The sequence below is a fragment of the Catharus ustulatus genome, chromosome 7, assembly GCF_009819885.2.
Source record: "Catharus ustulatus isolate bCatUst1 chromosome 7, bCatUst1.pri.v2, whole genome shotgun sequence".
Taxonomy (NCBI): Eukaryota; Metazoa; Chordata; class Aves; order Passeriformes; family Turdidae; genus Catharus; species Catharus ustulatus.
The window spans coordinates 13,997,119-14,024,904 of NC_046227.1; the positions used below are offsets into that span (position 1 = coordinate 13,997,119).

Here is a 27,786-nt window from a genome sequence, read left to right on the forward strand (position 1 = left end):
TGCAGTGTTTGTGGCATATAGCAAGGATCCTGGCTCCTTGTTCTTTCATCAATGTTATGTTTTTGCTTACAGTACTAGGAGAAATTTTAAGTCAAGAAAGCCCAACGTGCTACTTTAAACCCATTGTTGTCCTTCCAGTGGATGCAGGGCACATCTTTCATGGGATTGCTGATGGTAGCCAATCTATCGTGATGGCTAGCAAGTCACTGAGAGGCTATGGGGCTTTGTAGATTAGGAAGGCTGTAGTTATGAATGAATGAGCCATCCCCCTCCTTGGAAATGTACTTCTGTTAATAAATTATTTCCTAATAAAAAATAGGAATGGGTTTATTAGATATGATCATAATGTTGCCTCTCTTTGTGATGGCCTAAGAAAACATAAAAGGAAATGTGTTATCATGAGACATAGATGTTATTCAGGAAGAAATCTACTTAGCATTTATAGAATTTGTGTTATGCTCTCTCTTCGTTCTTTCATTTACCTTTATCATTTACTCTATGGCAAAAGGAGTACCAAGTTAGCACTTCCCCACCTTTCATTCCAGCTGGGCAGCTTGTAATTAAGTTGGACTTGACTTCTGAGAGCATCCTCCATGCAGGCATCATGGCAAACATGTCAAAAATAGAGCTGCTGCGTGTTTGCTCTGAGAAACACAGATGTACTGCCTGCCAGACATAACTCCACCAGCTACACCCATCCGGGCCTTATCTGCTGCTATGGCCGGGCAAGAGAGAAAAGTGACCTTCACAAAGTGAATATAGCTGTGCAGGACTGACCTGAAGTCCTGCTAACCCAACCCCTCTCCTGTTACGTGGCAAAAGTGATGCCCTGATGAAGAAAGGGACTTTCCTGAAATGAGTCTGGTCCCTAGTCCTCAGGTGAGCTGATCCTGCTATTTCCCCCAAAGTAAGAAATGCTTCTGTTTCATTGCAAGGTGGGGGAGGCTGTGTTTGTGCTCTTCCCTGGTAAAAATAAATAACATTCACTAGAGGATGCCTGGGGAAAAGGTGGGGGAACTGTGCCAGCAGGCATCAAACTTTGTCAGTGTATTTCTCTGTTCTCCAATTCAGGACCTTCTTGAGTTGCCTTGTCAGTTAATAACTCTTGCTTGTTTTTCACTTCAACAAATTTGTCCAACCACATTTGGAGTAAGTGAAATTGTAATTTTGAGTAATGACATCTGCAATATCTCCTTGCAAGGATTTCGACTGTTTCAATAGAGCTGTGTGGGAAAGGGTCTCTGGTTTTAAGGAGCCAACTGTGAATTTGATTTAATGACCAGTATGCTTAATAAACTTAGTAGAGAAAATTTAGGCCCCCAAACTATGGAATTTGTCACACATGAAACATAGAATATGTCTTAGAGGATACTTACATCCTTTTCCCACACCCATAGCACTAGCATTTAATGGCAGTCTGTTTCCCTAGATCAAGAAATAAAGCTACAGGTAGGTGTGTGTGCCTACAGAACTGTTACCCACAGCACATCTGATTTTCAGGATAGGTATGGAGGGTGTTTTGTCAATCTGCTACTTAATTAGGTTGGAATGAATAAATATATTTAATAATTACCATTATCTAATGTTCATCTGCGAATGTATTAACAAATACCTCATAAAATAGGAGTAGGGTTTAGGACTGTTGCAAAGGGCTACCTTTGTCTGTGGAAGAAGGTATGATGTTCAAGTGTTAGAAAAATAAATTTCTTGTGAGTAGAATTGCCTTGCTGAGGTCTAGAGCTTGAAATGTTTCAATAATCTCAGCTCCAGAGGGACTTTAACGAAGTTTGGGAGAAGGATGTACTAGTGATAGTGGAAACAAAGAATGCAGAATTTACAAGCCACAAGGACATTTGGCAGTACTCCCAAGATAAGGAAGAAACTAACAAAACCAACTCAGTAACTTCTGAAGCCAGCCCCAAGGAGACAGAAGGGAATTCTGGCAAGGGGAGATTGTGACCACCAACTCATGAAATTCGCTAACTCAAAAGAAGAGAGACTGAGCACGTACACTAGAACAGTAAATAGAATACTAATTAATCAGAGAACTATGTAACTTGTTGCCAATGAATATTAGTGCCTTTGTTTACTAAATTTATGAACAGCTATAGTTTCTGATAGTCATCATGCTGGCTTAGTGGATTTGACTCCCAGCACTCCTTTCTGTGCAGAATTGTACAAAAATCAAACACCTCACTTCTCTGTGGGGATCGTCCTCTTGCACACCGGGTAAAAGAACCCATTTTGGGAAAACAGACATGTATTTAGCAGCTTTATTCCCTCGATATTTCCGCTGTAAATTGACTTTCAAAGTATTTGGCTGCTTTTCCTGTATGTGTCATTTTCTTATATATTTAACATCATCACACCAGCACACGTAATGTCAGCTTCTTGAGGGCAAATTCAAGGGTGTCTGGAAAACAATGCATTAACTTGGACTGAAGTACGTAAGAAGAAAAGTTCTCACAGCCGAAAACGACAAACCCCAATTTTTGGGTGGCGATGTCCTTGAGAAGAACGCTCGGCCTTTTCTGAGGCGTTCCAGGAGCAGTTGAGCTCTGTGGGGCCGCGGAGACAGCAGAGCCTCAGCGTGGGGCACTGCCAGAACGAAGTGGGGCGGCCCCATCAGGGCGGGCGGGCTCAGCCGACCCCGTCAGGGCGGGCGGGCTCACCCGGCCACGAGAGGGAGGGCGGGCTCACCGGGCCCCGTCAGGGCGGGCTCACCGGGCCCCGAGAGGGAGGGCGGGCTCACCCGGCCACGAGAGGGAGGGCGGGCTCTCCCGGCCCCGTCAGGGCGGGCGGGCTCTCCCGGCCCCGTCAGGGCGGGCGGGCTCTCCCAGCCCCGTCAGGGAGGGCGGGCTCACCCGGCCCCGCCGAGCGCTGAGGAGGGGCCGTTGCCGCCGCCGGCCTGCGGGGCGGAGCGAGGGGCGGGCCGCCCGCCGGCCGCGTCATTCGAAAATCGCTTGGCGGGCCGGGCATCCTATTCGTCCTGCTCTTCTTCCTCCTCTTCCTCTTCCCCCGGAGGTCCGCACGGGGCTGTTCCGGGCGCGGCGCGGCTTTTCGGGACAAGTGCGAGCCTTGGCCGGTGAGGGCTTGCGGAAGGGAAATACGGGTTCTGGCTCTGCTCGGTGTCGCTCTCTTCAGCGATGGCTGCGTGGGAGGCCGCCGAAATGTCCTTCAATCTGAGCGACGTGAGAGAGCGGATGCGGGAGAAGAAAAAGGGTTCCTTAAGGACTGCGAAGTTGAATGCCTCGCTTGCATCAAAAATCAAGACGAAGATCATCAGTGAGTGTATTTTGCGTTGCGGTGTGTGCATATGCTCTCATACCTGGGCCTCTGGCCGTGGCATCGGGAGTGGGCAGCAGTCCCTTACCAGAGCTCATGTGCCGCTTCTTTGAGTGAATTCAGTGCCCTGCAGAGAGTGTCAAGTGCCACTGAGGTGCCCAAAAGTGTCTGAAGTATTTTAGTGTATATGCAATCCTCTGCAGTAGCTAGGCCAACTGACTTGTTTTTATGGATGAAGTAATGCAAAGATGGAAAGAGATAATTTGGACTACCTTGAAAAATTCAAATTACTTTTATTTAATCGTTTTGAAACTGGGAAACGGGCCCAAATCTACTCAAGGGCAGCTATAGAGGAAAATAGGTTTTTCCCCCTTTTTTTTTGGATGGTGTTCAAATCAAGGAGCATGTATTTTTAAACTCAACACTTGAACCATGCCATCATTCATTAAGAATTGAAGCAGTAGCTTGCTGCCTGTGACCCACTGAGGATAAAGAGGGTATCTGAAGCGTTGGCATGTTATTATGGAATTTTTTTTCCTGCTGTTTTTTTGCAAGCTTATATTGCTGTAAGGAATGAAGGATACTGCTGATTTTGTGAGGGAGCTGTTAAGTTGTAGAGATCTGAATCTGAGGAAGGCTGATCTAGGAAGGGAAAGAATTATGATGAGGGGAGACGTATGGATAAGACCTTGGATGCTGATGCTGCTCTGTCTCTCACAGACAACTCCTCCACTATGAAAGTCTCCCTAAAGCAGAACAATAAAGCATTGGCTCTAGCCCTCAATGCAGAGAAAGCCAATGCACAGCGGCTCACCCAGGAGAAGACCGTCTTACAGAAGGAGGTGAAGCAGTGCCACTTCCAGAACGCCGTGCTGCGGCACCGGCTCTCCTTCCTGGTATGGCACTAACTGTGGGGCTGGCTTGGGGAGGGGTAGTAGGCAAGGTGTCTGCACTAGCATCTCAACCATGGGAGGATTGAGCTGTTGTTTTTAAATGTCTGAAGTCTTGACATATGGAAAAGGTTACCGTTCATTTGCTTATTTTTGTTTCCAAAACAAAATGTTCTCCCCAGAACATGCCTTGCTCTGGCTACTAGTATCCTTGTTGGAAGAGATGTTTTGATTTAATGTCTTTATGGCTTCTCTCTCTCTTTATTACCTCAACACAGAATGATATGTTGAAAAAGATGGACAATCTTTTGGCTGCAGTTAAGATGGCCGAGCTGTCTGAGGTAAACCATGGGAAACACAACCACATTGCTCTGGGAAGGGGGCTGTGTTTTTCTCTGTCTTTTGCTTTGTGTTGCCTGCTCACTTCAGTATCGGATGCTTCACCTGTCTTTCTTTGCTTGCTTGAGTTATGCTGGCTACATCCTTGTTTTTAGCTTGGTGTTAAGGATTTCCAGGGTAACTCTTTCTGTAGGAAGACCTACAGTTTTAAACTGCTTTCCTTTGGATTATTTGCTATATTGACCAGTAGGCTTTTCTGTTCTGACAGTTGTGACTTCTTTTAAATTTCTTTTTTGAAGTATTGCCATGGCAACATGAGATAGGGAATAGGACACTTTCCCTGGGTCCTATCTCATGGGTGGATGGGAAAATACTTCTGCTTCCCAGTCTCAGATTATCTGAACTAGTTTAACTTAATCCCTAGGCTGTGGAGACACAATCTGATTCTGCTGCAATTTATTCCATAACATGAGAGGGTTGCTGGAAGTACTTTACATACTTTCCAGAGAAGCTGCTTCTACATGAGCTTCTGATGTTTCCGTGCAGAAGGCTGCATGAGGGATTTCAAGAACTTTAAATCACTCTTCTATTTCTCTTCTTTCCAGTTCCATACAAATTCTCCATCCTTGTCCAGGGGCCAGACAAGCAGCATGACTGAAGATAGCTGGGCTGATGATATTGCAGATGGTCAGCTTCTGAGGTGGGCTTTAAAATTATATCACCAAGCTAGTCCTGAGTTTCTGTATGCTAAATTTGTTGTGTTTTGAGTTGCCAGTTCCACATGTGATAGTTTCTCTGAACCACCACTGCTTGATGCTTTCCTTTACTATATCTTTTTATTGCCACTTCTTGTCTTGTTTGTCTTAATGCTGAGTCTGTGCACAGACTGGTTCTCTTTCCTTCCTTTCTTTGAGACCATATTACTTTTAGGCAGTTTTCTTTTTGTAGCTGGTGAGCATGGCAAGATTTGCTTGAGTAATTGCCATAGCTGTCACTTTGATGTTTGTTACATAAAAATGCTTAATAGTCACCTGCTTGTATGATGTAAGCTTACATTTTGGAAAGATGGTCAGAGCAGGATCTCTCAAAGTATACTTGAAGTCCTGTTTCTCCTCTGTCTAGTCTCTGCTTTGAGGATGGGGCAGTCCTTGGAGCTGTCTGTAGTTAGTCTGCTGGATTCTGGGGCCTGTCCTATATGCGAAACGTGATCCATTGCTGCTGTTCCTTCTCACCAGGCTTACACGGATGCCAATGAGAGTGCCCATTTCCAAGCTACGTGATGCAGAGCAGCAAGCTAGCAGCTCCACAACAGTACAAACATCCTCAGGAGAACTTCAGAGACCTGCTTCTAATGAGCCCCCAAAAATTGTGCCTGTTGCCTCCAAAGATACCTTGCCACCACAGCATGATGAGAAGCTTCAGTTCCACCAAGAGGAGAATGGCAAGAAGGTGACTGAAGCAACAGCAACAGAGGAGGCTTTTCATGACTCTCGCATCTTTGGAGGTAAATTTGCATCTCTTGCTGTTCTTCTGGTATGACTTTGTGCTCAGAAATACTTGAGTGCCATAGCTCCAGTTAGCTCAGCCACAACTCCAGTAGCCCCTAATGACTGGTAGGAACTACATGCTCCACTGGGGCTGTTATTGCTGGCATTATGTATATCCCAGAATCAGTCTTCAGAGGCACATTTGCAGTAGATCAAGCTCACAAATCAGGCTTTCTGAGTAAAAGGAACTGAGCTTACATAAGGTTTTTGGAGATGTCTGAAAGTGCAGAATCTGACTAGGTGCACCACTGTTTCTTGTGGATTAGCCATATAAATAATAACTCTTATACACATCATAAATGTTTCTAAGATTATGACTGGTTAGGGGAACTTGCCTTTGGTCTGCCCTTTTGTTCAGAGGGAAGCCAGCTAAGCAAATCTGGTACGCAGTAAATTTGAGGACTCCTTGTAGAACACACAATCATGCTTTTTCTATGCTCTGGATTTCTGGCAGTGTATGGTGCTAGGTTTTTAGTGGTATGGGGAAAGATGCCATTTTCTTGCTGCATTTCTCAGCCTTAGACATGAATTTTTTCGTTCCAGCAGAGGTCTTGTGCAGCACTGAACAAAATCCCAACAATTTGCCAGCACTTCCATGGGAAAGTCATACTCTTTCATATGAGGCTGATGAGATGGTGAAGCATTTCTTTGATCGTTTTTCACAAGGGCACGTTACTCTGAGGAGAAAACGTTCCACCCTGTTTGCTACAAGCACTCCATCTTCTGCTCTGGATGTCTTACCACATGGCAGTTCTATTCAGGCAGCTCGGGGTAGTACTGCACAGGACAACAGCAGCTCCAGCAAGAACACCATACAGCAACATCTGAGATCTCCCAGCCCCCTGGCTTCACCTGCTCAAACTGCTGCTATTTCTCATAGAAACTCTGTGAGTAAAGAGACCTTTTGTGAGCAACCACAGACAAAAGAAATGGGATGTGGTGTTGAAACGGACCCCAGCTATAGCCAAGTCCCTGAGTTTGTTCCTGTAAAGGTTAAAAGCAAAGGTAACTGTAAAACTGGAGAGAAAAAGACTGTTAAGAAAGCAAGAACAGAAAAAAAGAAAACAACTGCAATTAAAAACAATGCAGAAAGTAGTCCTGATAGATCTCAAGATGAAGAGTGTGCTCAAAATACAAAAATCCTTCTTCAGCCAGAAGTTGCAACATGTTCTGGTGAAACTGAAATCTGTGAGATGAGGCAGAAGACATGTGAGGCTTTTGACAGGAAGAATAAAGGTGGTGGTGTGGACCACCATTCCCACTCTCCTGATGGAGTCCAAAACTTTGGAAGTACATATGAGGTGAATCCAGCACAGCTGCAGAGTCTTGAAAGTGTTGACTTAATGCAACAGGTTAAGAAGGGACCTATGTTTGAGATGCCAAGTATGGAGAGCTTGCTAAAAACCCCAGTTCATACCTTCTCAAGTCATGAAATTCCCTCAGGTGATTCCAGTCTACAAAATTCTACAAAATTCTCAAGTGTGAGCAGAAAGAGCATCAGACAGAAAATCAACCGAAAAACTAGAGTAATTGGGCAAAGAGATGATTCTGATGAGGAATATCTACCAAAAAGTGTGATAATACCAGAGGCCAAAGGTGAAGAACAGCCTAAAAAAAGCCAAAGAAGCAGGAAGAATACTGTCAGAGAAAGCAATTGTGATCAGAGAAATGACGTTAATGTTTTTAGGCCCTGGATAGACGTTCAAGGGGCAGCTAATGAGAGCACAAAGGATTTGCCAGGTAATCTTAAACAGCGCAGGGAAACGTATATTGTCCATCCTTTGGATCTTGCAGGAAACTTGGGTTGTTCCCAGACAGAATTTGAAGGGAGTGAAAATGTTCCTCCCAGGTCTGTTCCTGGGAGCAAAGCAAGCAAAATCCCCAGAGCTGCTAAGAGCAATCGAAAGAGCAATAAAAAACAGACAGGGGACCTTCAAAAAAAAGGGCAAAGTGAAGTTGACAACAACATGAATGCTTTGAAACAAGAAGCCTCCTGCAAACGTAGGCCTCAGAGCAAGAGCAGCAGCTCTCAACCTTCAGAGACTGATTCGCTGGCTGGAAAAAGTGATGGTGCCAAGGTTCTCATTGGAATTTCCACAGAACTTGCATCCAAGCAAACTGGACTGATGGGGAAGTTTTCCTGCATTACACATCTGCTGTCTGAGCCAGATGCTTTCCTGGACGAGCAGCTACCAGACGTATCACTTGCAGATAGTCTTACTGACCTTTCACACAGTCTTGAATCCTCCCATGTGAGTGGTTCTGCAGTTCTGCCTGTCAGCTCCAGACTTACAGAAGCTCCAGTTTCCAAGAGCTTAAGTACTGAGGACAAGAAAATGACAGCAAAATCCCATGCTTCGTTGAAAAACTCCCAGATATTTAAAGAAAAGACTGAAGAGGACATACCTGGGGAAAAGAACCAAGTCCAGTCAAGTTCTTGCAGCTCATCTTCACAGAAACCTGGTAGGTGGTAAGCTGGGAAAGGTACCTCTGTTTGGAGATGAGGGCAAAAAAATCCATGCAGCAAGTGTTTACATTTTCCTTCTTCTCCTCTTTTTTCAGAGTTAAAGATCAGTCCCCAGTACACCATTCCATTTGTGCTGGCCAGCCATTTCTGCAGCTGAGTTTGTTTCTAGTTTACCAGCATGGACATAAGAACTTGTCCATGTGTGGAAATTGGGACAGGACTAGCAGCATGTGCTGAATCTTGCTTTACCACTCGTTATCTACAGGGCATGCCCAATTAATTAGAAAATCAAGTTCTCAAGCAGTTGGAAAGTCTAATTTGATGCTGACCCTGCCTACTTGGGTCAGTCAGTATTATTGGGGTACAAAATAGCAAAAAGATGGAAAATTTTTGGTCCAGAATGGTTAGTGCTGCAAGGTGTTAGACTACATACCTCTAGGTGATATCTTCACTGGAAATTAATCAGGAGCTAACATAAATTATTTTGGTTGTGGTTTTGTTTGCTTGTTTTGTTTTTTGTTTGTTTTGTTTTGCTTTTTGTTTTTTAGAAGGATTTGGAGGGTGTATCCCTGGGCTAGTAATACAACAGTTAAGCTGACCCTTTTGGGGAGTTTGCTGCTAATGGATGCTCTGTAAAGAGAGTAGTTTTCCTTTCTGTAGCCATTTACAAACAGGCCTGTTACAACTGGAGTGGGCTGTACTTTATAGAGAGGGAGGAAGTTTGTTCTCCTGCCCCCCTCCTTTTGCCTGACTCCACTTGGAAAGGTGCAGCGACCGCTGGCATGGTCCTGTGTCTTGCTGAAGTTGGTAGGTTGCTGCTAGGTTTGTTTGTGTGCTGTAAGTTTGCTGTCTGCTCCAGGCTGTAAGCTCCTGGCCATTACAGCTATCAAATAGAGTTTTTATATCATTTTTCTACTACACCAGGGCCCATGATACTATCAGTATTAGTGATCTGTGATTAGTGATTTTTTTTCGCTAAGGGACCTAATTTGATTTATGAGCTGACTTTTGAGGAGTAGGTTTGGTATTTTTGGATTAAAATGGTCTCCTGAGTTTAGAGGGAATATGATTACATTCTGGATTGTGCATGTTCAGAGAAACCTGGTAATGCAGCTCTTTCTGTTTGACAGCTGTTATTTCTTAGGATGTGTGGAAATGATTTGGAACCACTTTGATCAAACCATGTGAATGCCTCCCTTTGCAGGTATCAGGCCACTACAAGACTTGAACAATATCAGCATTCTGTCTCCCTCTGGCTCAGAGGAAGCATCAGGGCGCTCATCCAGGCGGAAACTGAAGCCAACCTGCTACAAAGAGCCATCAATCAATAGGTTGGCCTTTAAACTATTCCTTCCAAAGACTGTTCCCATGCTGCAACCCCTGCTCTGCTCTCATATACTAACTCTCCAGGGCTGGGCCCTCTGTGGCTTTGTTCAAATTCTTCTTACCCTTTGTGTTCTGTGACCTTCCTCTTCTACCACTCTGTGGTTATGCCAAAATCTGCATCAGCACACATAGATGTTTAAGCTTCTGGTAACAAGCTACTGAAGATATTATTTTACTTGTTGAAATGAGTGTATCTCTTGGCAGACTGCATCTGTGGTACTCCAGTGCTAATGAGGCAGTAGCATGAGAATAAAATACAGGCTAAAGACAGTTCAGCAAAAGCCCTGATTTAATTTGCATTCCATGATGACTAAAATTTTACACACTTGAGTAATACTTTCCTCCTGAGAGCAGGCTGTATCTATATTCACTAGTAGATATGATACCCTAAACAAATAGTGCCTCTTATTCCTAGGAAACTGTAGATTCAGAACATCGGATGGCTATGGCAGAGAATTGTGTACTCCTAAAATGACAGCTTTGTTGTTATATAACGTTACTGGGTGGGTTTTTCCCTGCAAAGTGTCCTAATTTGAACCTTCTGTGAATAGCTGGTTATATTGCACCAGAAAGTTCTCTGTACTGGGCAAAAAACAAACTGTACCACTTAATCATCTTATGGGGAAGAACTGCACTAAAATCAGAAACTTCTAGGGACTATAATCATACGTGTATTCAAGGAATACTTGATGGTTCAATGTAACCCTTCTGGTTCTGCAGGAAACTGAGGCAGGGTGATCCATTTACAGACACCAAGTTCCTCCACTCTCCTCTCTACAAAAAAAAAAAGAAGCCTGTCAAGACCAAGGAAATGACCAAGAAGAGGAAAGAGGACAAAGAATGGCTTCCTGAAGGATGTCTCAGTGCCAAGGCAGGCAAGTTCGTAACAACAGAAAGTAGTCAGGATTAGAATAGTGGTTGAAAGGCAGCCCCCAAGCTCCTAGAAACTTGTGCATTTAGCTGCAAGGCTCCAACTTTGAACACAGAGGCACGAGCAAAGATGGAGGTGGCTGACCAGGCAGCTGAACTGTTCCAACTAAGGCAACCCAAGGACCAATTTGACAAATCGAGCCTTGTAATGTGGATTTCTTCTGTTTTCAAATCTTTGGGACTCATGAGGTGGGGAAAATTGATGGATGTCTGTTTTAATGATGGGCATGGCCCTTACATGCTGTATGAATAGCCCCTAGTTATCTTTTGCTTCCTTCCTGTTCTCTCCCTGTCTGCCATGTAAAGCTCCCTGCAGCAGAAGATGAGCCCAACCAAGATTAAGGAATATTTGAAACATGGTGTGTAGAACCTAAGCATGTCTTGTCTCAAACATTCTGATTATTGCTACAGAAAAGGTGATCAGAGGAGAGGGTCCCGTGGGACAGAGCTTTTTATAAACATCTCCCCTTTTCCTATGATTCCTTGCCCTTGTTATAAAGTACTGCCTTCAGCCTTCGCTACCTTGAAGTACTGGAAGGTGTGATAAGGTCTCCCTAGCACCTTGTTTTCCAGACTGAACAACCTCAGCTTTCTCAGCCTGTCTTCATGGGAGAGGTATTTCAGCCCTCTGATCATCTTTGTGTCCTCCCTCTGGCTTTGCTCCAGCAGGTCCATATATCCCTTTTAAGCTGGGAATCACAGAGCTGGACAACAGTACTGCAGATGGGGTCAGTTGTGTTTCAGGAAATCCTGTACTCTTCCATTGCAGGCTGAGTTCAAGCACTTCTAGGGTCTACTGGTGTAACTTTGAAGGTTATTGATTCTAAATGTTTGAGAGAGTGGTGGGGAAAAGAAAGGATCAAACTGGTAGTGAAAAGGAAGGAAATGTGCCTGTTTGGAAGCAAAGTGTTTCCTCTGTGGCAGAGCAGGGAGAGGGCTGCTCTTTTTTTCTGACCATACTTACTGCTTCTTCTCCTCAGCAACATCCATCAGTTCATGAGGATAGGCTGGGTCTTGTTGTACTCTGTACTCAGAGGACTACAGAAGATGTAAAGTTCATTAGTAGAGGGAGAATAGTGTCATCTGCAGTCAGGTAAATGCTACTACATAGCTTACATTTAAGCTGTACCGTTAAGTCATTAAAACTAGGAAACAAAAGCCTAAGATTCAAAAATGCCCTCTTACCTAATTATTTATTTGTTTTCTGGAAGTTACCAAGCTTTCTCTGGTACTCTGGAAGCCAGGTAGGAGCTTGTAAATAACGGGGAATTTGTTATTGGTGCTGTTGTATTGGAACATGCCTGTGTTAACCCACTGATGTCAGAAGCCAGGCAGGAATGCAGATCTCCAGCTGTTCCCAGTAATAGTTTTCATTGCCTCTATGGGTCAGAAATGCAGTTTTTCCAGCTGCACTTATGTGCTTGTGCTAATAACAGTAGCTTGTATTCATTCATGTTGAAGGTACGGAGACAGCTGCTAGCAGTTACAGAGCTGTGCTTCAAACACATGGTAATAGTCTAACATTGGTATCTCTAGCCTAATCACCACCTCTAGCAGTCAGCTGGAGGGGGAAGAGTTTGTTTATGTGTAACCAGTTTCTGTTTTGCTGAGTGATGATGTATTAGTTTGTATTACTCCCCAAATAAAATTTCAATGCAAGTGGTATCTTGGAATTCTTGTACAGTACCTGCTGTTTACCATGACACTGCACATAACAGCTTTGCCTAGGCCAGAACAAATTAAAACCCTATTCTAAGAAGGGACATACTTTGTGTTTATATCACATTTCAGCAGTCTGTCCCAGTGTGTAGTAGACTGTCTCTCTCTGAGACAGAGCTTCCCCATATCTGCTAATCACACAAAGCAAGGAGACACAAAGAATGTTAGTTGACTTTTATTTTAATCTGAATTAAAAATATTCCTTAAAAAAAACCCAACATACAACCATGGATGGAATAAGTTTTCACAGTCATGATCTGACTTGCTGTAAGACAACAAGGGTAGGTAATAGCCCAGACAATTGGAGAAAAGTTTGCACCTTTATGAATTGTGGGGTGAGGGAAGAGGTTAACAGTTCCTATGCTTCACATCCAGTCAGAAGGAGCGTAACTAAATGCATGGCCTGCATTTAGACACTGCAGCATGGCTTTGGTAGGCTCTTAGCCTATAAGGCTTGTTTCCAGCATTTACTAAGTGCTACTCAAATGCTACAGTCCTGACTGTAGCAATGGAACCAAATCCCTTGGTACGAGGGTACTGTGCTCTGGTTGGCACTACAAGATAAATTCAGGAGGGCTGTGGTTGAGCTGGCATAGCCCTTTGAGCTCACTTACACTCACTGGGAAGTACTGGAGAGAGGAGGACAGGATTCATTTCTGTGGGCTGCTGGACAGTAGGTCACTGCTGGTTTGACCAGAGCTGTGACACAAACTGGCCTTCAGACTGAAAGGAAGAGATAAACATAGATCAAAGAGAAAAACCTCAGGTCTGCTGTGAACAAAATTAGGAATCCAGACCCATACCAAGCTTTTATCAAATTCATCTGCTTAGCAAAAGTAGGGCTTAGCCCAGCAGCTCAGAGGGTTTCAGGAAACATGATTTTCCAAAAGTTTAAAAAGTGTCTATGCTCATTTTTCTCTAGTGTTTGTAATGTTACACAACAAAGCACAATACAGAGCCACTTATGCAAGCAATGACAGAAAAGCCAGGTACATGTTTTCTCCAACATCCTGAAGATCCCATTACCTCTTGTAATTTTTTCTTTGATGGGGGCACTTGTATTTTTTCTAATTCTTTCAAAGTGTCTGGAGGAACTACTGCATTGCCTGCATCTACAAAGTACCCAAAAAATTTATTTCTTTACTTGGTCCTTAACATTTTTCAGGCAGAATTTCAATTTCTGCTTCATGTAATGCTTCCCATTACTTCTGCTGCTTCTCCCACCTTTTCATGGGAATCTCCTTCAATTAGAGTATCATGTATATATTGGTATTATATATGTATATATTGGCTTCACATCTAGGGGGAGTGAAACTGTCTGTAAAAATTCAGCAAGATTGAGCAATCACGGGTGACTGCTGGCACCCTGGAGGGACCTTATTAAAAAACTTAAACTGATGAGAGAACAATTGGTAAAGCAAGAACAGGAAAAAACCAACTTCAATTAAAAACAATGAAGAAAGTAGTCCTGATAGATCTCAAGATGAAGAGTGTGCTCAAAATTCAAGAAACTTCTTTAGCCAAAACTTGAAACATGTTCTAGTGAGACTGAAGTCTGTGAGAGGGGCAGAAGACATGTGAGGGGGCTTTTAACAGGAAGAATAGAGACTGTGGTGTGGAGCACCATTCCCACTCTCCTGCTGGCAGTCCAAGACTTTGGCAGTACATATAAGGTGAATCCAGCACAGCTGCAGGATCTTGATAGTGTTTACTTAATGCAACAGGTTAAAAAGGGACCTATCTTTAAGATAAAACCCCAGCTCATACTCAAGTCATGAAGTTGCCACAGGTGATTCCAGTCTATAAAACTCACTTTTCTTGAGGAATGAGACCTCCAGTTCCTGTACTTTGCAAGAGGACTCAAGTGTAAGCAGAAAAAGCATCAGACAAAAATCAAGAGAAAAAAATGAGTAATTGGGCAAAGAGATGATTGTGATAGGAAGTATCTGCCAGTGTGATAATACCAGAGGGCCAAAGCTGAAGAACAGCCTAAAAGAAGCACAACAAAACATGAGACAGTGCCACTTACACTCTGATGTAAGTGGGAGACACTTTGTTAGGGGAGCTTGAGTAGAACCCATGCCTTAAGCTTTGGGCATAGAGTCCAGCTTCCGCTTCAAGTTTTCAGCAATCTTGTCCATGAACTCAAAGGTGTTCAGGTAATCAGAGCGTGTGACACTGGCAGGGGGAAACAAAACAACACAGATATTAGTTGTGCACTCTCAAATAATCAAAGCACGGGAAGACTGTTCGAAGAACTCTTACGTTTTGCCTCTAAAACCAAAAGAGTTCTCTCCTACTCATCAGGCTGGGGTTTTTTTGCCAAAAGGCTCTGGGAAGAGGTAGCCAGGTGATATTTTACAATAACATAGGTCTTCCTTTATTAGGATCTGGCCAACAGCTAGACTGTAATAAAAAAATACAAATCTTTGCAGCTCCTTCTTTACCTTTTTTCTCCCATTCATTTGGTGCAATAGCAGGGAGAGAGCAATCTGGACTAGGCTGCTTGGGTCAGGGAGTGTCTCATGTTCTGTCTGTACAGCACTGGGCACAGGTGAGTCCTGTGAGACAGACTCCTGTTCTTTACCAAACTACAAATAACATTCAGCAAATGCTGCTCACAACCACCACATAAAACAGCCTACTCTAAGCACAGCTGGTTATTTCATACACTTACTTAGGTAGGCCTTTGATGCAGGCAGCAAGGTCCTTTGTCATGAAGCCAGATTCAATGGTCTCAATGCAGACTTCTTCCAGGGCAACTGCAAAGTTCCCAAGGCTAGTGTTGTTGTCCAGCTTAGCTCTGTGAGCGAGGCCTCTTGTCCATGCGAAGATGGAGGCTGAGAGAGAACACTGTGTTATTCTATCCATCTAGCACTCCCTGAATGTTGCTCCAAATCATCATGTGGAACAATAATTGGATTTTTTTAACCAATAAAATTGAAAGCAGACTGGGAAAAAAAAGATAGAAAATCTGGTATGGGAAAGAACACTTATCTTCATCTAGGTATCCTTTGCCTTTTGTGCAACTCTAAAAAAAGCAAAGCATACCTCAGAAACTACTCACTGCCTCCAGTAATCTCTCTATACATGTCATTTTATTTTCATCCTGCCCAAGTCAGAAAGAACGACAGGTGGTAGGACTCTGTAGTTACAGAGAATATTGTGACAAGAAGGGTGCAGTCCTTTTCCAAACACTACGTTATGCTTTGGTCTCTATTTAGAGGAATTTTTTTCCCCTCAGGCCCCATTCTAAGTGCACTTACACTTCAAGTATGTGGCTTGGGGTGTGGTTGGTTCTTCTGGGCCATCAGAAAGAGGAGTAAAATAGAAAATAACCAACCTAAACCTTAAGACCTTAGCTATAAAACAGTTGTTTCCTGAATAGTGAGTGTATGTCTCAAAGGCTAGGTTAGGTCTAGCTTATTGCTCACACTCATTCCATTCCAGCCGCTTTTTCCTTCAGGCTGTAGCTGTGTCTGTAGAGACCCAGAGAAGCTGACTTTAAGTCACGAGAGGACTGTGAGGGTGTATTCCCTCACCTCCCTCAGGCCACACTGTGATCTGAGAAATGCTCATTTAGGTCTTGGCCTTGACAAACCACACATGAACTAAGCCCTTCTCAAACTTATCAGAAACTCAGAGTGGTGTCTAACGAGCACCTTTTTTTTAATGAACAGCCTTGGAAAGGTATTTTACTTGCCTGAGTAACAACCTAAATTGAATAATATTTTTGTTACTGAACTTTCTTTGAAAGTTACTGACTTGAGTTGCAGCCAGGATAGAAAATTACTATGACTAAAGCCCACGCTCTTGCAACCCCATAAACAGTGACTCAAGGTGGGACCTCCCAAGCTTTCAATTATTAGGAGCTAATGCATACTCTACCCTACCCTTTAACAACTCTTTAAACAGCTGCCCAAAGTGAGATCTTTTGGAGCTTGTGATTTCCAGAAGGTACACATGGAATCACAGTACAGTCTGAGTTGCAAGGGACACAGCAGGATCATTGAGTCCAACTCCTACGAATGGTCCATATAGGGACTGGAGCCACACCCTTGGTTATTGGCAGCATGCTCTGACCAGCTGAGCCCATCTCAAGAGAAGGAGCTAACCTGTGTGTCTCAAACACTGGTAACTGGATGGCTGTATAGCCAACCACGGAGTGTTGGTACTGACATGCCATGGAAAAGAATAAGATTTGACTGGAAAAGAGGAGCGAGGTGGAAACAGGAGAGCACTTTTCCATGAGAAAGAACCACAACACACTACAGTGCAAGCACAAGACTAAGTGGAGGCATGGAGTATAGAGTGGGATTGAGACCAAAGACCGCCAAAGTACTCTGACGCATTTCCAGACAGGCCTGAAAGAACAGATTGCACTTGATGACTAATGTACATAAAAAGCAAGAAACCTGTCCATAAAAAGGTATCCCCAAGCCCAGGGAGGGGACAAGCCCTCAGGTCCTGGACATCTCAGCAGCCAGACCAATGCAGCTGGATTGCCACTTATCACCTGAATCAGCACTGAAACCCGGATTGGCATCCCCTCACCTGGATCAATGCTGTAACCAGGACTAGTGATCTCTTCATTTTTCCCCTCTTTAATTCCTCTCTTCCCTTTCACTCTGCCCCTTTATCCAAAACCCGCTGCTGTGTGCTACATAGGTCAGGGACAAACACAGCAATTTCCATGCCACATGTGTCGTTTACTCATCTACTTTCTGATTGTTTGCAGACCCTCTGACTTTTGTCAATTCTTTTGATCAATGAGCATTTAAGAATCTTAGGTACTTCCTTCCCCTTAAGGGTCACCACAGTCTCTGGAAGAAAAATGCATTATGAACTGCAAGATTCACCACTCAGTGGTGCATTGTCTACAGAAAGGGTGCAGATGTTCTACTCTAAACTTGTTCTTTCATGTGTAGAGATGATGAAGGGCAGTGAAAAGCAGCTCACCAATGGGGTTAGTGGAGGTTTCTTGGCCTTTCTGGTGCATGCGGTAGTGACGAGTAACTGTCCCGTGAGCAGCTTCTGCTTCAACAGTCTTGCCATCAGGGCAGATCAGCACACTGGTCATCATCCCCAGAGAGCCATAGCCTACACAATTTAAGGTTCAAAAGTTTAGTGTCTCCTTTGGATAGCTCCCTCAAATTCCCCTTAATCTCCCCATCCTACAATCCCCCTACATCCTCCCACTGATGTGAAAATCCCTAATCAGCAGAGCTGCAGTAGTGCTTCTGCACCTAACTGGCAAGTCCCAACACATCAAAGTAACAGTTCTGAACATGAAGTCCTGCTGAGCCATGAGATATAAAGACATTCTGCACCAGTTCAATAAAACTAGTTTTCTCACCTAATTTGCTGAAGAGATTTCTACTGAAAATGTACAGTGGTTCTGTGGGAGGCAATTTAGTGGCATTACTTCAGAAAGAGTGTATTACACAAAGCCACACATCTCACCCTACGGAATTCTGCATCCATATTTGTTTTGGCACTGGGCACCTTGGTTATATAGGATTTTGATCAAGCATTGCAAATATACAAAATTAAACATACCAATCTCTCTCTTTACATCTGATAGGTAGTTTTAGGTCCTGAAGGTTTTATACTTATCTGCAGACCACCTGCCATCACACTCAGCAGCATTCAGCTTAACTCAAGCTTTCAGTGAGAGAGAACAACCTGCCTAAATACTGTCCATTAGAATAGAAAGCCTACCAGTTATGGTGGTAGGAACTTCCCTCCTGTAAATAAACACAACTACAGAATCCATATTCAATAGATTTTCTTGTAAAAGCAAAATCAGATTTTGACTGCCTGATACCTCCATTACTGGCCACAGGTTTGAAATGCAAGTTCTGAGGCCCAACACCATTATGGGCCATGCCATAAGATGTGACAGAAGGACACAAGGAACTTCTACTAAGCCCACTTCGGTGTGGCACAGGAAGCACCTCATACCTTGTGCAACAGAGTCAGACTGCACATCCCCATCGTAGTTCTTGCAGGCCCAGACAAAGCCTCCTTCAGATTTCAGGGCCTGAGCAACCATGTCATCAATGAGCCTGTGTTCATACCAGATCTTTTTGGCTTCAAACTGGGACTTATATTCTCTAGAAAACAAAATCCAAGACATCTTGTCATATAAACAGGGGTTGCACAGTTTGTACATAGAGGTACACAGAGATAAGACTAAAATCAAAAAGACCCCTGCATTCTCTTTACTCTTTTTTCCCCCCTGTCTACTTTGCTAGGCTATAACAAGGCAGCTTCAGAGTCATGGAGGCACCTGCAGAGAATCTGTGGTTTTATTAGAAGAGATGGACACCACAGCCACATTTAGCAGAGCTTTCCACACTGACTATTGTGCCTTGCAGGACAAAGGAGACTGAGACAGAAATGGTATCCCCTGCACCCTTAAAGTGTTACTGAGTGTCTGAAAAGGCAACTCGCAAGGCTGGAGAGGATGTTCTTGTGGCAGACTTATGCTCTGCAGCAGGAAGTACACATCTGATTACCTGTCATAGATCTCTTGGAAGATGTCTTTGAAGCGGCCATCGTATCTCTTCAGAATGGTGTTCTTGGTGCTCATGTAGAGGGGCCAGCCTTTAGCCAGTGCCATTTGGAAAGAACTATGAGCAAAATCCTTGATAGATTGGTCAAGATTGTACATTCCCATGGCTACACCACCACAGCCTGTTAGTGGAGGAAGAACAGATAGGAATCAACTAGATTTAGTTTGGGTTAAATAATTTTATTCTCCCCAAAGCATACTCTGGCTGGCAGGCAGGCTGGTGCTCTCCCCAGACGTCTTAATCTAGTTCTCAATTTAAGGTTGGTACTTTCAGGAGAAGATTCGCTTTGCGCCATCAGCTCAAAGCTCAGCAGTTCTGTGACACATGGATAGGAAGGTGGTTTCGTTTTACAGGTAAGTACATCTTAGTAATGTGATCTAATCCCTCTAAGAAGTTTTGTTCCAATCCAGCCTAAGTATTCAAGCACAGTGTGAGAGAAGTGAGTGCACTTGAACTCCTACTAGCCATAAAAGTAATACAGTCTTTTTGTATCAAAGCACCAGGCAGCAGTTCGGAGCAGGAGGTCTCAGTCAAAGCAGAAATGGATGTGCTCACACCTTAAATGCTTTGTACCTTCAGAACTAAGTCCAGCAGTCAAGGACTGCTTTGCCTAGCTCAGGTAAACAAGACTCCACATGAATTCCTGCATTTATTTCAGCACATGTGGCCTACCCTGCAGCTTTGATCCACCCGCTCAGACTCACTTCTAGCAAGTTGTGGGAAGAACATGCCAGTCATGTGGGTGCTCAGGCAAGTCCTGAGAAGGCTCTGAGGAACTATCAACATTCACATGACTTAGATTGTGTAAGGCAGATGTGTTAGAAGAACAAATGGAAGTGTGCTTGCAGCCCAGCTCACCTAAAAGGAAGCAACACTAAGATCATGGAAGAGGATGATTGTGGGTGAAAGTAGGGTCTAGAGCTTCATGAGAAAGCTTTGTCATTTTCATAGCACAATTCTGCGTTTCTAGTGAAAAGCAGATACCGTGTACTTAATTTTAAGCACCTCACTACCACCATCTAGCTAGTTTTTGTACAGTACCAATATCAGGGAACTTTGCTATGGAAACATGAAGAGTTTTTAAATAATTTTCCTAATATCCATTTGTCCTTACCCCCAGATGGTTGTTTCTATATGGACATACATGCAGAGGGGAAGCCAGAGGAGGTTTATCTGCTTGCAGATTTATTGCTATTGAGCAATGTCATTTAAAGTTGATATTGGCAGAGAATGAAATTCCTGCTGCTACCAATGAAAATACATGTTTGTCCTTGTACCTGTCCCTGTACTTCCCTATGGAGTCAAGGACAGTTCAGAGTGCGATCAGCTGTGTCACACTGTGTCCTCAGGAGCCATGGTTTCATGGTTGCTGGATGACAGCTATTAAGTTTTCTTCAAACAGTTATTTTCATACATGTAAAAGAAAATCTTTATTGCAATCATACAATCCTACTGCCTACTAAAAATCTCTTGATTCAGTGTCAAGGTTGAACATATTTGTACAGCAAAAAGACAAGCTTCCCTTAATCATCTGGGAGATATGCTGGCACAACAATTATCTCCCAAGCCTTGCAATGTCTGCAACAAGCACAGCAACAGGGGAGAGGAATGACACCAAAACCTTTGGGACTGCATCTATTAAAACAGTTACAGCCTACACAGTCAGGAGCTTCCTTGTGAAATCCTCTTTCCACCTTACAGAGCAAGTGTTAATTCTAATTTCTATTGAGCAAATTAAAAGAATGCTTCATAAAGAAGGGCAAAAACTGCAAAGGTATACATAGATCAGTAAAACAAACTAAACCCAGAAAGAATTATACATGAATTGTTCTCAAATAGATCTCCTCTTAGGTCAAGCCTTGTTTACATAGGAAGTTTGCCTCTGATCAGAGAGAAAAACATGCATGCTGCTACCAGAGTGGTCATATAAGGAGCATGACAGGTGGCCAATCTAATATGATTGTTTTCTTGATGTGCCTCTTTGATCCCAGTAAGATTCCAAGGAACTTTCAATACCTGACAAATAAATGAAGAAGGCCCAAACTTTCTCCCCCTTTTTACCTTAAAATCATGCTTTACCATCAAACAGGTCTGACTGATAATTCAAGGTTGAATTAAATAAAAAATATCAGTTTTAATCACTAATTAGAGAAAGTACTTACTTTCAAAGTTATGGACTAGATATGTTACTGGTTTGCCTCCATCTGAGGGAGTGTAGGTCATCTCTACTTTTCCAGGCCCAGGTACCACAAAATCAGTTGCTCTGTACTGTTAACAAAAAAAAAAACCCAACAAATAAACAAACAAAAAACCCATGATGATTTTATCTATTAGGAAGAGAGAAACATAAAAGACAACCCTCATTTGGGAGGGCAGGTGACAAAAAAACAGTTGTACTGGAAACCCCATTAAGTAGACTTTTTATTCAGCCATATTGTCATTGGATTATTTTACTAGAGAAGAGAAAGACAAGTCATGGAATCTCCTAGGTTGGAAAAGACTGAGATTGTCAAGTCCAACAGTTAACCCAGCACTGCCAATAGTACCACTAAACTGTCCTTGAATAGTCAAAAGTGTGCCTGTTTCAGAAGCTATCTTTCCCTTCAGGGAAAAAAGCTCAGAGATTCTTGGGCCCTTTCAATTGGCAGTGCACCTACTTTTGCAGATGCGCTGAAGTTTTAAAGTGTTGAGTATTTAAACTGTTGTGAGGTTGGTGGGTAGAAAGGCTCCTCTCCCTACCTCAGAAAAAGCCATTCATATTACAGCTGCTGATCTCATAAGTAACAGGGTTCATACACTATACAAGATGACATTTGAAAGGCCAACCTGTAGTAAGGGTTTTTCAAGTTAAAAACTTTAAGTATTTAAATGATCTCTCATCTTCTCAATTGCTCTGAACAGTGCTATTTAAGGTTACATTTTCTTGAAATTTGTTACGTAGTTTTTCATGTAGTTTCCCCCCTATCAAGGGAAACTGTTCCCTGAACTGTTCTGAAGTCAGTCTTGCACCTAGGTCCTCTGTATCCTCTTATATTGTTCCTTTCACTTGAATCTCATACTTTCACAGGGTTTCAATCCTTCTCCTTTAATCCACTGTTTCCTATTATTATTTTGACCTTCTCAATTGTTCACAACCTTTAAGGATGTTGAATCCCATTCTTTTCTAGTGCCAGGGTTCTGCAATGATTTTCCTCTTGAAAATTGATTAATTGCCTTCCTATCCCAGGTAAACTAATGACTTGCCACCTATTTAAGCAATTGGCTCTTCTAGAAGACTTTTGCCATGTTTGCTAGCTTTATAGCATATGATTGCCCATGGAGAACATGAATGATTGATTCTTATCTTCCAGGCTATCCAAAGTGCACAACACTTTGGAACCATTCCAGGGCTTTCCACAGCCTTGACCCTGACCCCAGTGAGAAGAGATCTGAAAAAAGATGATTCCCTACTTCTGTACCACAGCCAGACATTCCAGGACAAACACCAACTCTGCAGGTGTGCTGTGCAAGTTAAGCAGCAGATCACAGTAAAAAAACAAAAACAACAAACCAAAATTAAAAAAAAAAAAAAATAGAACAAAACCACATCCCCATACAGAAGGCAATTTTGCCCACATCTAGAAATCACTCACATTTATCCATTTTTGCTTTGAGCAACATTTGACACCACAAAGTCCTGCAAAGTAAGGTGGTTGGCAGCATAAAGGATATTTTCTAAAGAGGTTTTTATGCAGGGAGAAGGGTTCTGGAGAACTGAAGAACAATAACTTAGCAGAGTTAAGTGTCTAAGTACAGGCCTATGTAATCAGGCACAGCCTTCTGAATGCTGTTTATACAGTGACAATGTTCAAGGAAGAGAGGAATTAACAAGGCTCTCCCACACTTGCCAGGTGCAGTACAAACAAAGTGGTAGCACATATATGCTCCCAGGTGGAATGCAAGGGACAGAGCAGGAGCACAGGGATGTCCAAGTCTTTGGAGCTCTATACCAGTCAGAAATAAGCCTGTTAAGACAAAAAGAGGGGTAACACTGAAGTGACTCACTTGATCTCCATAAGCATGACGGCCAATGACAATGGGTTTGACCCATCCAGACACCAGCCGGGGAATGTTCTTGCAGATAATAGCCTCTCTGAAGACAGTGCCACCTAGGATGTTTCTAATTGTGCCATTGGGAGACTTCCACATCTGCTTCAGTTTGAACTCCTCCACTCTCTTCTCATCAGGAGTGATGGTTGCACACTTTATGCCAACGTTATATTTCTTTATGGCTTCAGCAGCTTCCACAGTTACTTTATCATTTGTAGCATCACGATGCTCAATGCCCAAGTCATAGCTGTCACAAACCCAAAAAAATGATCAGGACCACCCAGGACATCTGTTTGTGTTCAACAGGAAAAATAAGACCTCATATGTACTTGTGAGTTACAGTGCTCTGCCACGACTGAAGTTATCCCTCTTCCAGTGCAAATGCTGCTGGACTGGAGGAAAAGACTTATACAGTGACATTTCTCTTGTTAGTGGAGGTTGGCAGGAGATGGGAGAAAGGAGAGCTTCAGTTTATGACTGAAGTTTGCTGCCAGCATGGGACAGTATCTCCTCTGCCTTGCTTCCTGCAATGGCAGCTGTCAGTTGAGGATTCTAATTGTATGGAGCAGCAAAATCCTCAGATGAATATAAGCCTCTTGTGCTGAAGGCTCTGGCTTCTTTCATGTACTGAGCACATGAAGCTACACTCAGCTTAAAAACTGCTTTGACAATGGACCCACAATCCTGCTCTGGCAGCAAAACTGCCAATATTCCCTTCAAACATGAGAGGAAGGTCATTTCCATACTCACTGTTTTAATAGCTTTTGGAGAACAATGGGTGCCCAGCATGAGACAGCCCTGAAGCATGGCCAGCTGTACATGAAAGTAGCCATTGTGTTGCCACAGTCAGGGGTTTGCTTGCCCTCCTCCCACCCTCTTTGAAAAGGGATGCTCTCCAGACTGTGTGTATGTATTATGTTGCCAGTTCCTGTCTGCCTGGTTCCCACTACGAGCAAGCAGAAAGCCTGGTGTAGGTGGCATATAAATGGCTCCAGCAGCAGGGGAAGAGGTCAGACTCGTGGGTTTAACTATGGCAGATACCACTGAAGAACTCTAGCCACATGGCTAGGAACAATGTAGCTGGATACTTCTTTAATAATTATGGCTCAGTGGCCAGAAAAGGAAGAGATTATTTGTTCTGCTTGGCCAGATACTATAGATAGCACGTCCCTTTTGCTGTATCCAGCTGCTAGTGTTTGTTTTTTTCCAGAAGGGAGTAGAGGAGCACAGCCTAGCTTCAGGGAGTAATCGCAGCAGTTAGCTCACATTATCAACAGCAGAGCTCAGGTTTACAGCCATCAGGGCAGAGTCTGTACCCTACATGCGCCCATTTGTCCTCTGGGCAGATCTTGGAACAGGCATGGCAAGAAGCCATAAGCCCACTCAGGGGTGCAGGATGCTATTCTTCAAATCAGGGAGTAGCTGGAAAAGCCCATGTTTCTCATTGTTTAGGCTGCAGGGATCAGGCAGACCATCAGGTTCTGGAAACCCCAAAACACAGGAGATCAAAATACAGACCATGTCTCTGAGAGACTTTCTTAGAGGCACAGTACAGGCAAAAAGCTACCACAATTCAGCATTCACTGCTTATTGCTGCAAGGAACCCTGGAGGGCATGCTGAATGAAGATCCATCAACACCTAATGACACATGCAAACTGCAGTACAAAGTAGCTGAATGTCACAGAGCCATTACCTGTGCAAATCCAGGTCTACATAAGGAAAAATCAGCTTTTCTTTAATCAGTTCCCAGATGACCCGTGTCATTTCATCTCCTTGCATCTCCACAACGGAGCCTCCACGGATTTTTTTAGACATCTTGAACTGCAATAGACGTAAAAAAGTCCAACCTAAGTTAAAAGCTACCAGTACATGTATCCTGCATTTCTACAACATAACTAGGTGAGGCACTAACATAGCATACATAGCATACAGGATCCCTTCAAAAAAGCTTGAAAATAACCTCAGTTTATCCTTAGTTTCATGCTACGTGGTATTTTCCTTAAAGCCCCAGCTCCTATTAAGATTTATGGATAAAAAGAAAGGTTAATATCTTGATAATAAAGGGCATGGGCTTTATGGTCGTATCAAAGAATTTGAAAACACAACCAAATTCTTTCCCAAAATTCCACAGAAACAGATGAGTGCTGTTTACTTTTAGATTTCACGAGTTCTTGCTCAGTTGCCTGTTTCTCCACCTTTTTCTGAAAATCAGGGTTAGTGGACATGATTACAATGACAGCTCATACTGCTGAAACTACTAAGATTAATATATTGTGAGCTTCTTTATTAGCTTTGCCCCCCAGGAAGGAAGGAAACAGGTAGAAAAATCCAAGGAGTATTTTCTCGTGGTGAGCTTTATTTCTACAGTTAAAATAAATACTGGACAGATTTGTTTGCTATAGGGAACAGAGGTTTCCCAAGATATTTGTGAACAAAGCCTCAAAAAACAAAACAAAAAACCCACCAAACTTGAACTATGCCCATCTATTTGCACTTTGTTCTTTGTAAAAAAAGAACCTCAGAAGGCACTGAACTGCTCTTACACAGCGCCCTGCTTTCCAACAGCTACAGTTTCTTGGGTCTTGGCTGCGATTATGCAAGGGCTATGACTTGGCAAGTTCCTCCTTCCAGGCAGTGCTTGTGTGCAGCTGCTGGGATACCACAGTGAGATAGCAAGCCCTTGTGCCTGAGGTTGCAGTCTCAGAGACCAAGGCCATGAATGACTTGATCCAGAATGAAGGCTCCTACAGTACTTGTTCATGTAGGCCAAGTCATTCCGAGGTGTGAGGCCTGCAGAGCAAGGGCCCCACATTACAAGCACCCTATCACAGGGTTATATATATTTTTTTTTAATTAAAGTAATTTGTGCTGCATTTCCAAAATCCAATCTACTAAACAATTTTAGTCTGGAAGAGAATAAGCTTTCTAAGCTATGTTCACAGGATCAAACTTTTCCAAACCTTTTAAAGTGCAAAAACTAAAAAAAACCCAAACAAACACAAAATCCTAAAAAAAAAAAAAAAAAAAAAAAAAAATGTAAAATAAGGTTGTGTTACTGAAACTCAGTTTAAATAATAAACTACTTCAGGCACTTCTATCCCTAACACAGACAGTACCTTGGCTTATACTGAGCCTCTCTCTAGTCCTCAAGGAGAACTTGAACTGCACATGACCACACTCAGTTTACTTATGCAATTATTCTGAACCCAATTTTCAATTGTGATTATCTAAATAAATAAGGTCTGTATCACAGTCCATGGCCTAGGTACAGAATTACTACTAGGGGAGAGTTCAGTTTTGCTTTTGGGGCAATCTGAGAAACAGTCTGATTCACTTAAGTAAAAATGTTGTTTTGTGGTTTGGTTCTACTTAACTAAGACAAATCAGACTATGTCAGTCACAGCAATAGGTTTGGCTTCAGAACTATTTGATGCTGCTGTCACACAGAGAACGGAGCAGTAACAGAGACACACCTCCACCGAGATACATCTCCACTGATGTGTGAAACAGCTTCTTCAACGACTCTGACAGCATCCAACATGTTTATGTGATCATGGCCCAGGTACTGATACTTTTTCCCTCCTCAATCATCAGCGTCCCTAGTTTCTTTGTGAACTGGGGCAGTGCTGCAGCAGGACCCCTCTTATGCACATCTAGAGGCTCCTCTAGAGAGCACACATTCCCTAGAGTTCAACTCTGTCACTCGTCCCCCTGATTTTATACTGAACTGCCAAAATCCAGCACGGTCTTTCTCCTGCAGCAGCTCTTTAAATACACTTAACCTAGGCACACAGCCAAGGCAACTTAGAGAAGAAAGTGTGTATTTCCAAATACCTCTTGTTCCCGAGGAAGGGCTCGGGGCCTACGGGCAATAATTAACTATTGCAACAAGTCCGTAACTCGGGTGTACAGCTGATCTCCCTGGAGGAGGCGGCTCGCAGGGGCACGGAGCGGGGCGCTGCCACCAACCGAGCTCTCAGCTGCGCTCGTTTTTCGGCCGCACTCGCCCCTGGCAAGGCGATCTCGAGGCAAACGGGGGATTCTCCCCTCGGGCGGCGGGCAGCAGCCGCCAAGGCCGAGGCTGAAATCCTGGCACCGGCACGGCCGCGGCCGGGGCCGCTCCCCCAGCGGGCGGGGACAAGCGAGGGCCTCCGAGCGACCAGCGACTAACGGGAGCCCCCAGGACTGCGTGAGGAGACAGCCCAGCTGGGACAGGGCGGGGATCCCGGCTGCAGCGCCCTCAGCGACACTCGCGGCGGGCGGGGCGCGGCCGCGGGGTCCCGCCCGTACCGAGGCAAAAAAAGCCCTAAAACACAATCCCGGTCCTCGGGGCCCCGCGCCCTGGAGAGAAAGGACAAAGGGTGCTGTGCGGCCGCCGAACGCGCGGCGCGCTGGGGCGGTGGCGCTGTCCTTTACCTGCAGCCCCGGTGCGGTGCCGTGCCGTTCCGTTCCGTGCGGCGGTGCGGAGCGATGCGGGGCCGGGCCGTGCGCGGGGCCCTTTATGTGGCCGCGCCCCCCGCCCCGCCCGGCCCCGCCGCCGCGGCGCCCCCTGCCG

General features: G+C 43.9%; 2 protein-coding genes across 3 annotated transcripts; one reads left to right on the forward strand and one right to left on the reverse strand.

Moving 5' to 3' along the window:
- The first annotated feature begins 2,927 nt into the window (after positions 1 to 2,927).
- LOC116998979 (shugoshin 2-like) lies at positions 2,928 to 12,509 on the forward strand. Of its 2 annotated transcripts, none has more exons than XM_033065244.1 (8): positions 2,928 to 3,285; positions 4,006 to 4,181; positions 4,454 to 4,516; positions 5,120 to 5,214; positions 5,750 to 6,018; positions 6,605 to 8,524; positions 9,733 to 9,859; positions 10,635 to 12,509. In XM_033065244.1, exons 1-8 carry the CDS (start codon positions 3,147 to 3,149, stop codon positions 10,822 to 10,824), a joined length of 2,979 nt encoding a protein of 992 aa, XP_032921135.1. In that variant the 5' UTR covers positions 2,928 to 3,146; the 3' UTR covers positions 10,825 to 12,509. The 2 variants fall into 2 exon arrangements, with proteins under 2 accessions (XP_032921135.1, XP_032921136.1); XM_033065245.1 differs by having other exon boundaries at positions 6,608 to 8,524.
- A 213-nt stretch (positions 12,510 to 12,722) lies between these two features.
- Positions 12,723 to 27,745, reverse strand: IDH1 (isocitrate dehydrogenase (NADP(+)) 1). Its single transcript, XM_033065052.2, has 9 exons — positions 27,648 to 27,745; positions 24,925 to 25,052; positions 23,186 to 23,477; positions 21,304 to 21,409; positions 19,085 to 19,262; positions 18,528 to 18,679; positions 17,523 to 17,663; positions 15,241 to 15,403; positions 12,723 to 14,741 (listed from the first exon to the last, which is right to left on the reverse strand). The coding sequence occupies exons 2-9, from the start codon at positions 25,044 to 25,046 to the stop codon at positions 14,648 to 14,650; spliced, it is 1,248 nt and encodes a 415-aa protein (XP_032920943.1). The 5' UTR covers positions 25,047 to 25,052; positions 27,648 to 27,745; the 3' UTR covers positions 12,723 to 14,647.
- Positions 27,746 to 27,786: the final 41 nt, after the last annotated feature.

What these genes read in the sequence shown, in the direction of transcription:
- IDH1 (XM_033065052.2), bottom strand. Translation starts at nt 25,046, where the DNA reads ATGTCTAAAAAAATCCGTGGAGGCTCCGTTGTGGAGATGCAAGGAGAT. An exon ending in GTAGACCTGGATTTGCACAG is followed by an intron (nt 23,478 to 24,924) that starts GTAATGGCTCTG and finishes GGTTTGTGACAG; the next exon opens with CTATGACTTGGGCATTGAGC. An exon ending in GTCATGCTTATGGAGATCAA is followed by an intron (nt 21,410 to 23,185) that starts GTGAGTCACTTC and finishes TTTTGTTAACAG; the next exon opens with TACAGAGCAACTGATTTTGT.
- LOC116998979 (XM_033065244.1), top strand. Translation starts at nt 3,147, where the DNA reads ATGGCTGCGTGGGAGGCCGCCGAAATGTCCTTCAATCTGAGCGACGTG. An exon ending in AGATGGCCGAGCTGTCTGAG is followed by an intron (nt 4,517 to 5,119) that starts GTAAACCATGGG and finishes TCTTCTTTCCAG; the next exon opens with TTCCATACAAATTCTCCATC. An exon ending in AAAGAGCCATCAATCAATAG is followed by an intron (nt 9,860 to 10,634) that starts GTTGGCCTTTAA and finishes CTGGTTCTGCAG; the next exon opens with GAAACTGAGGCAGGGTGATC.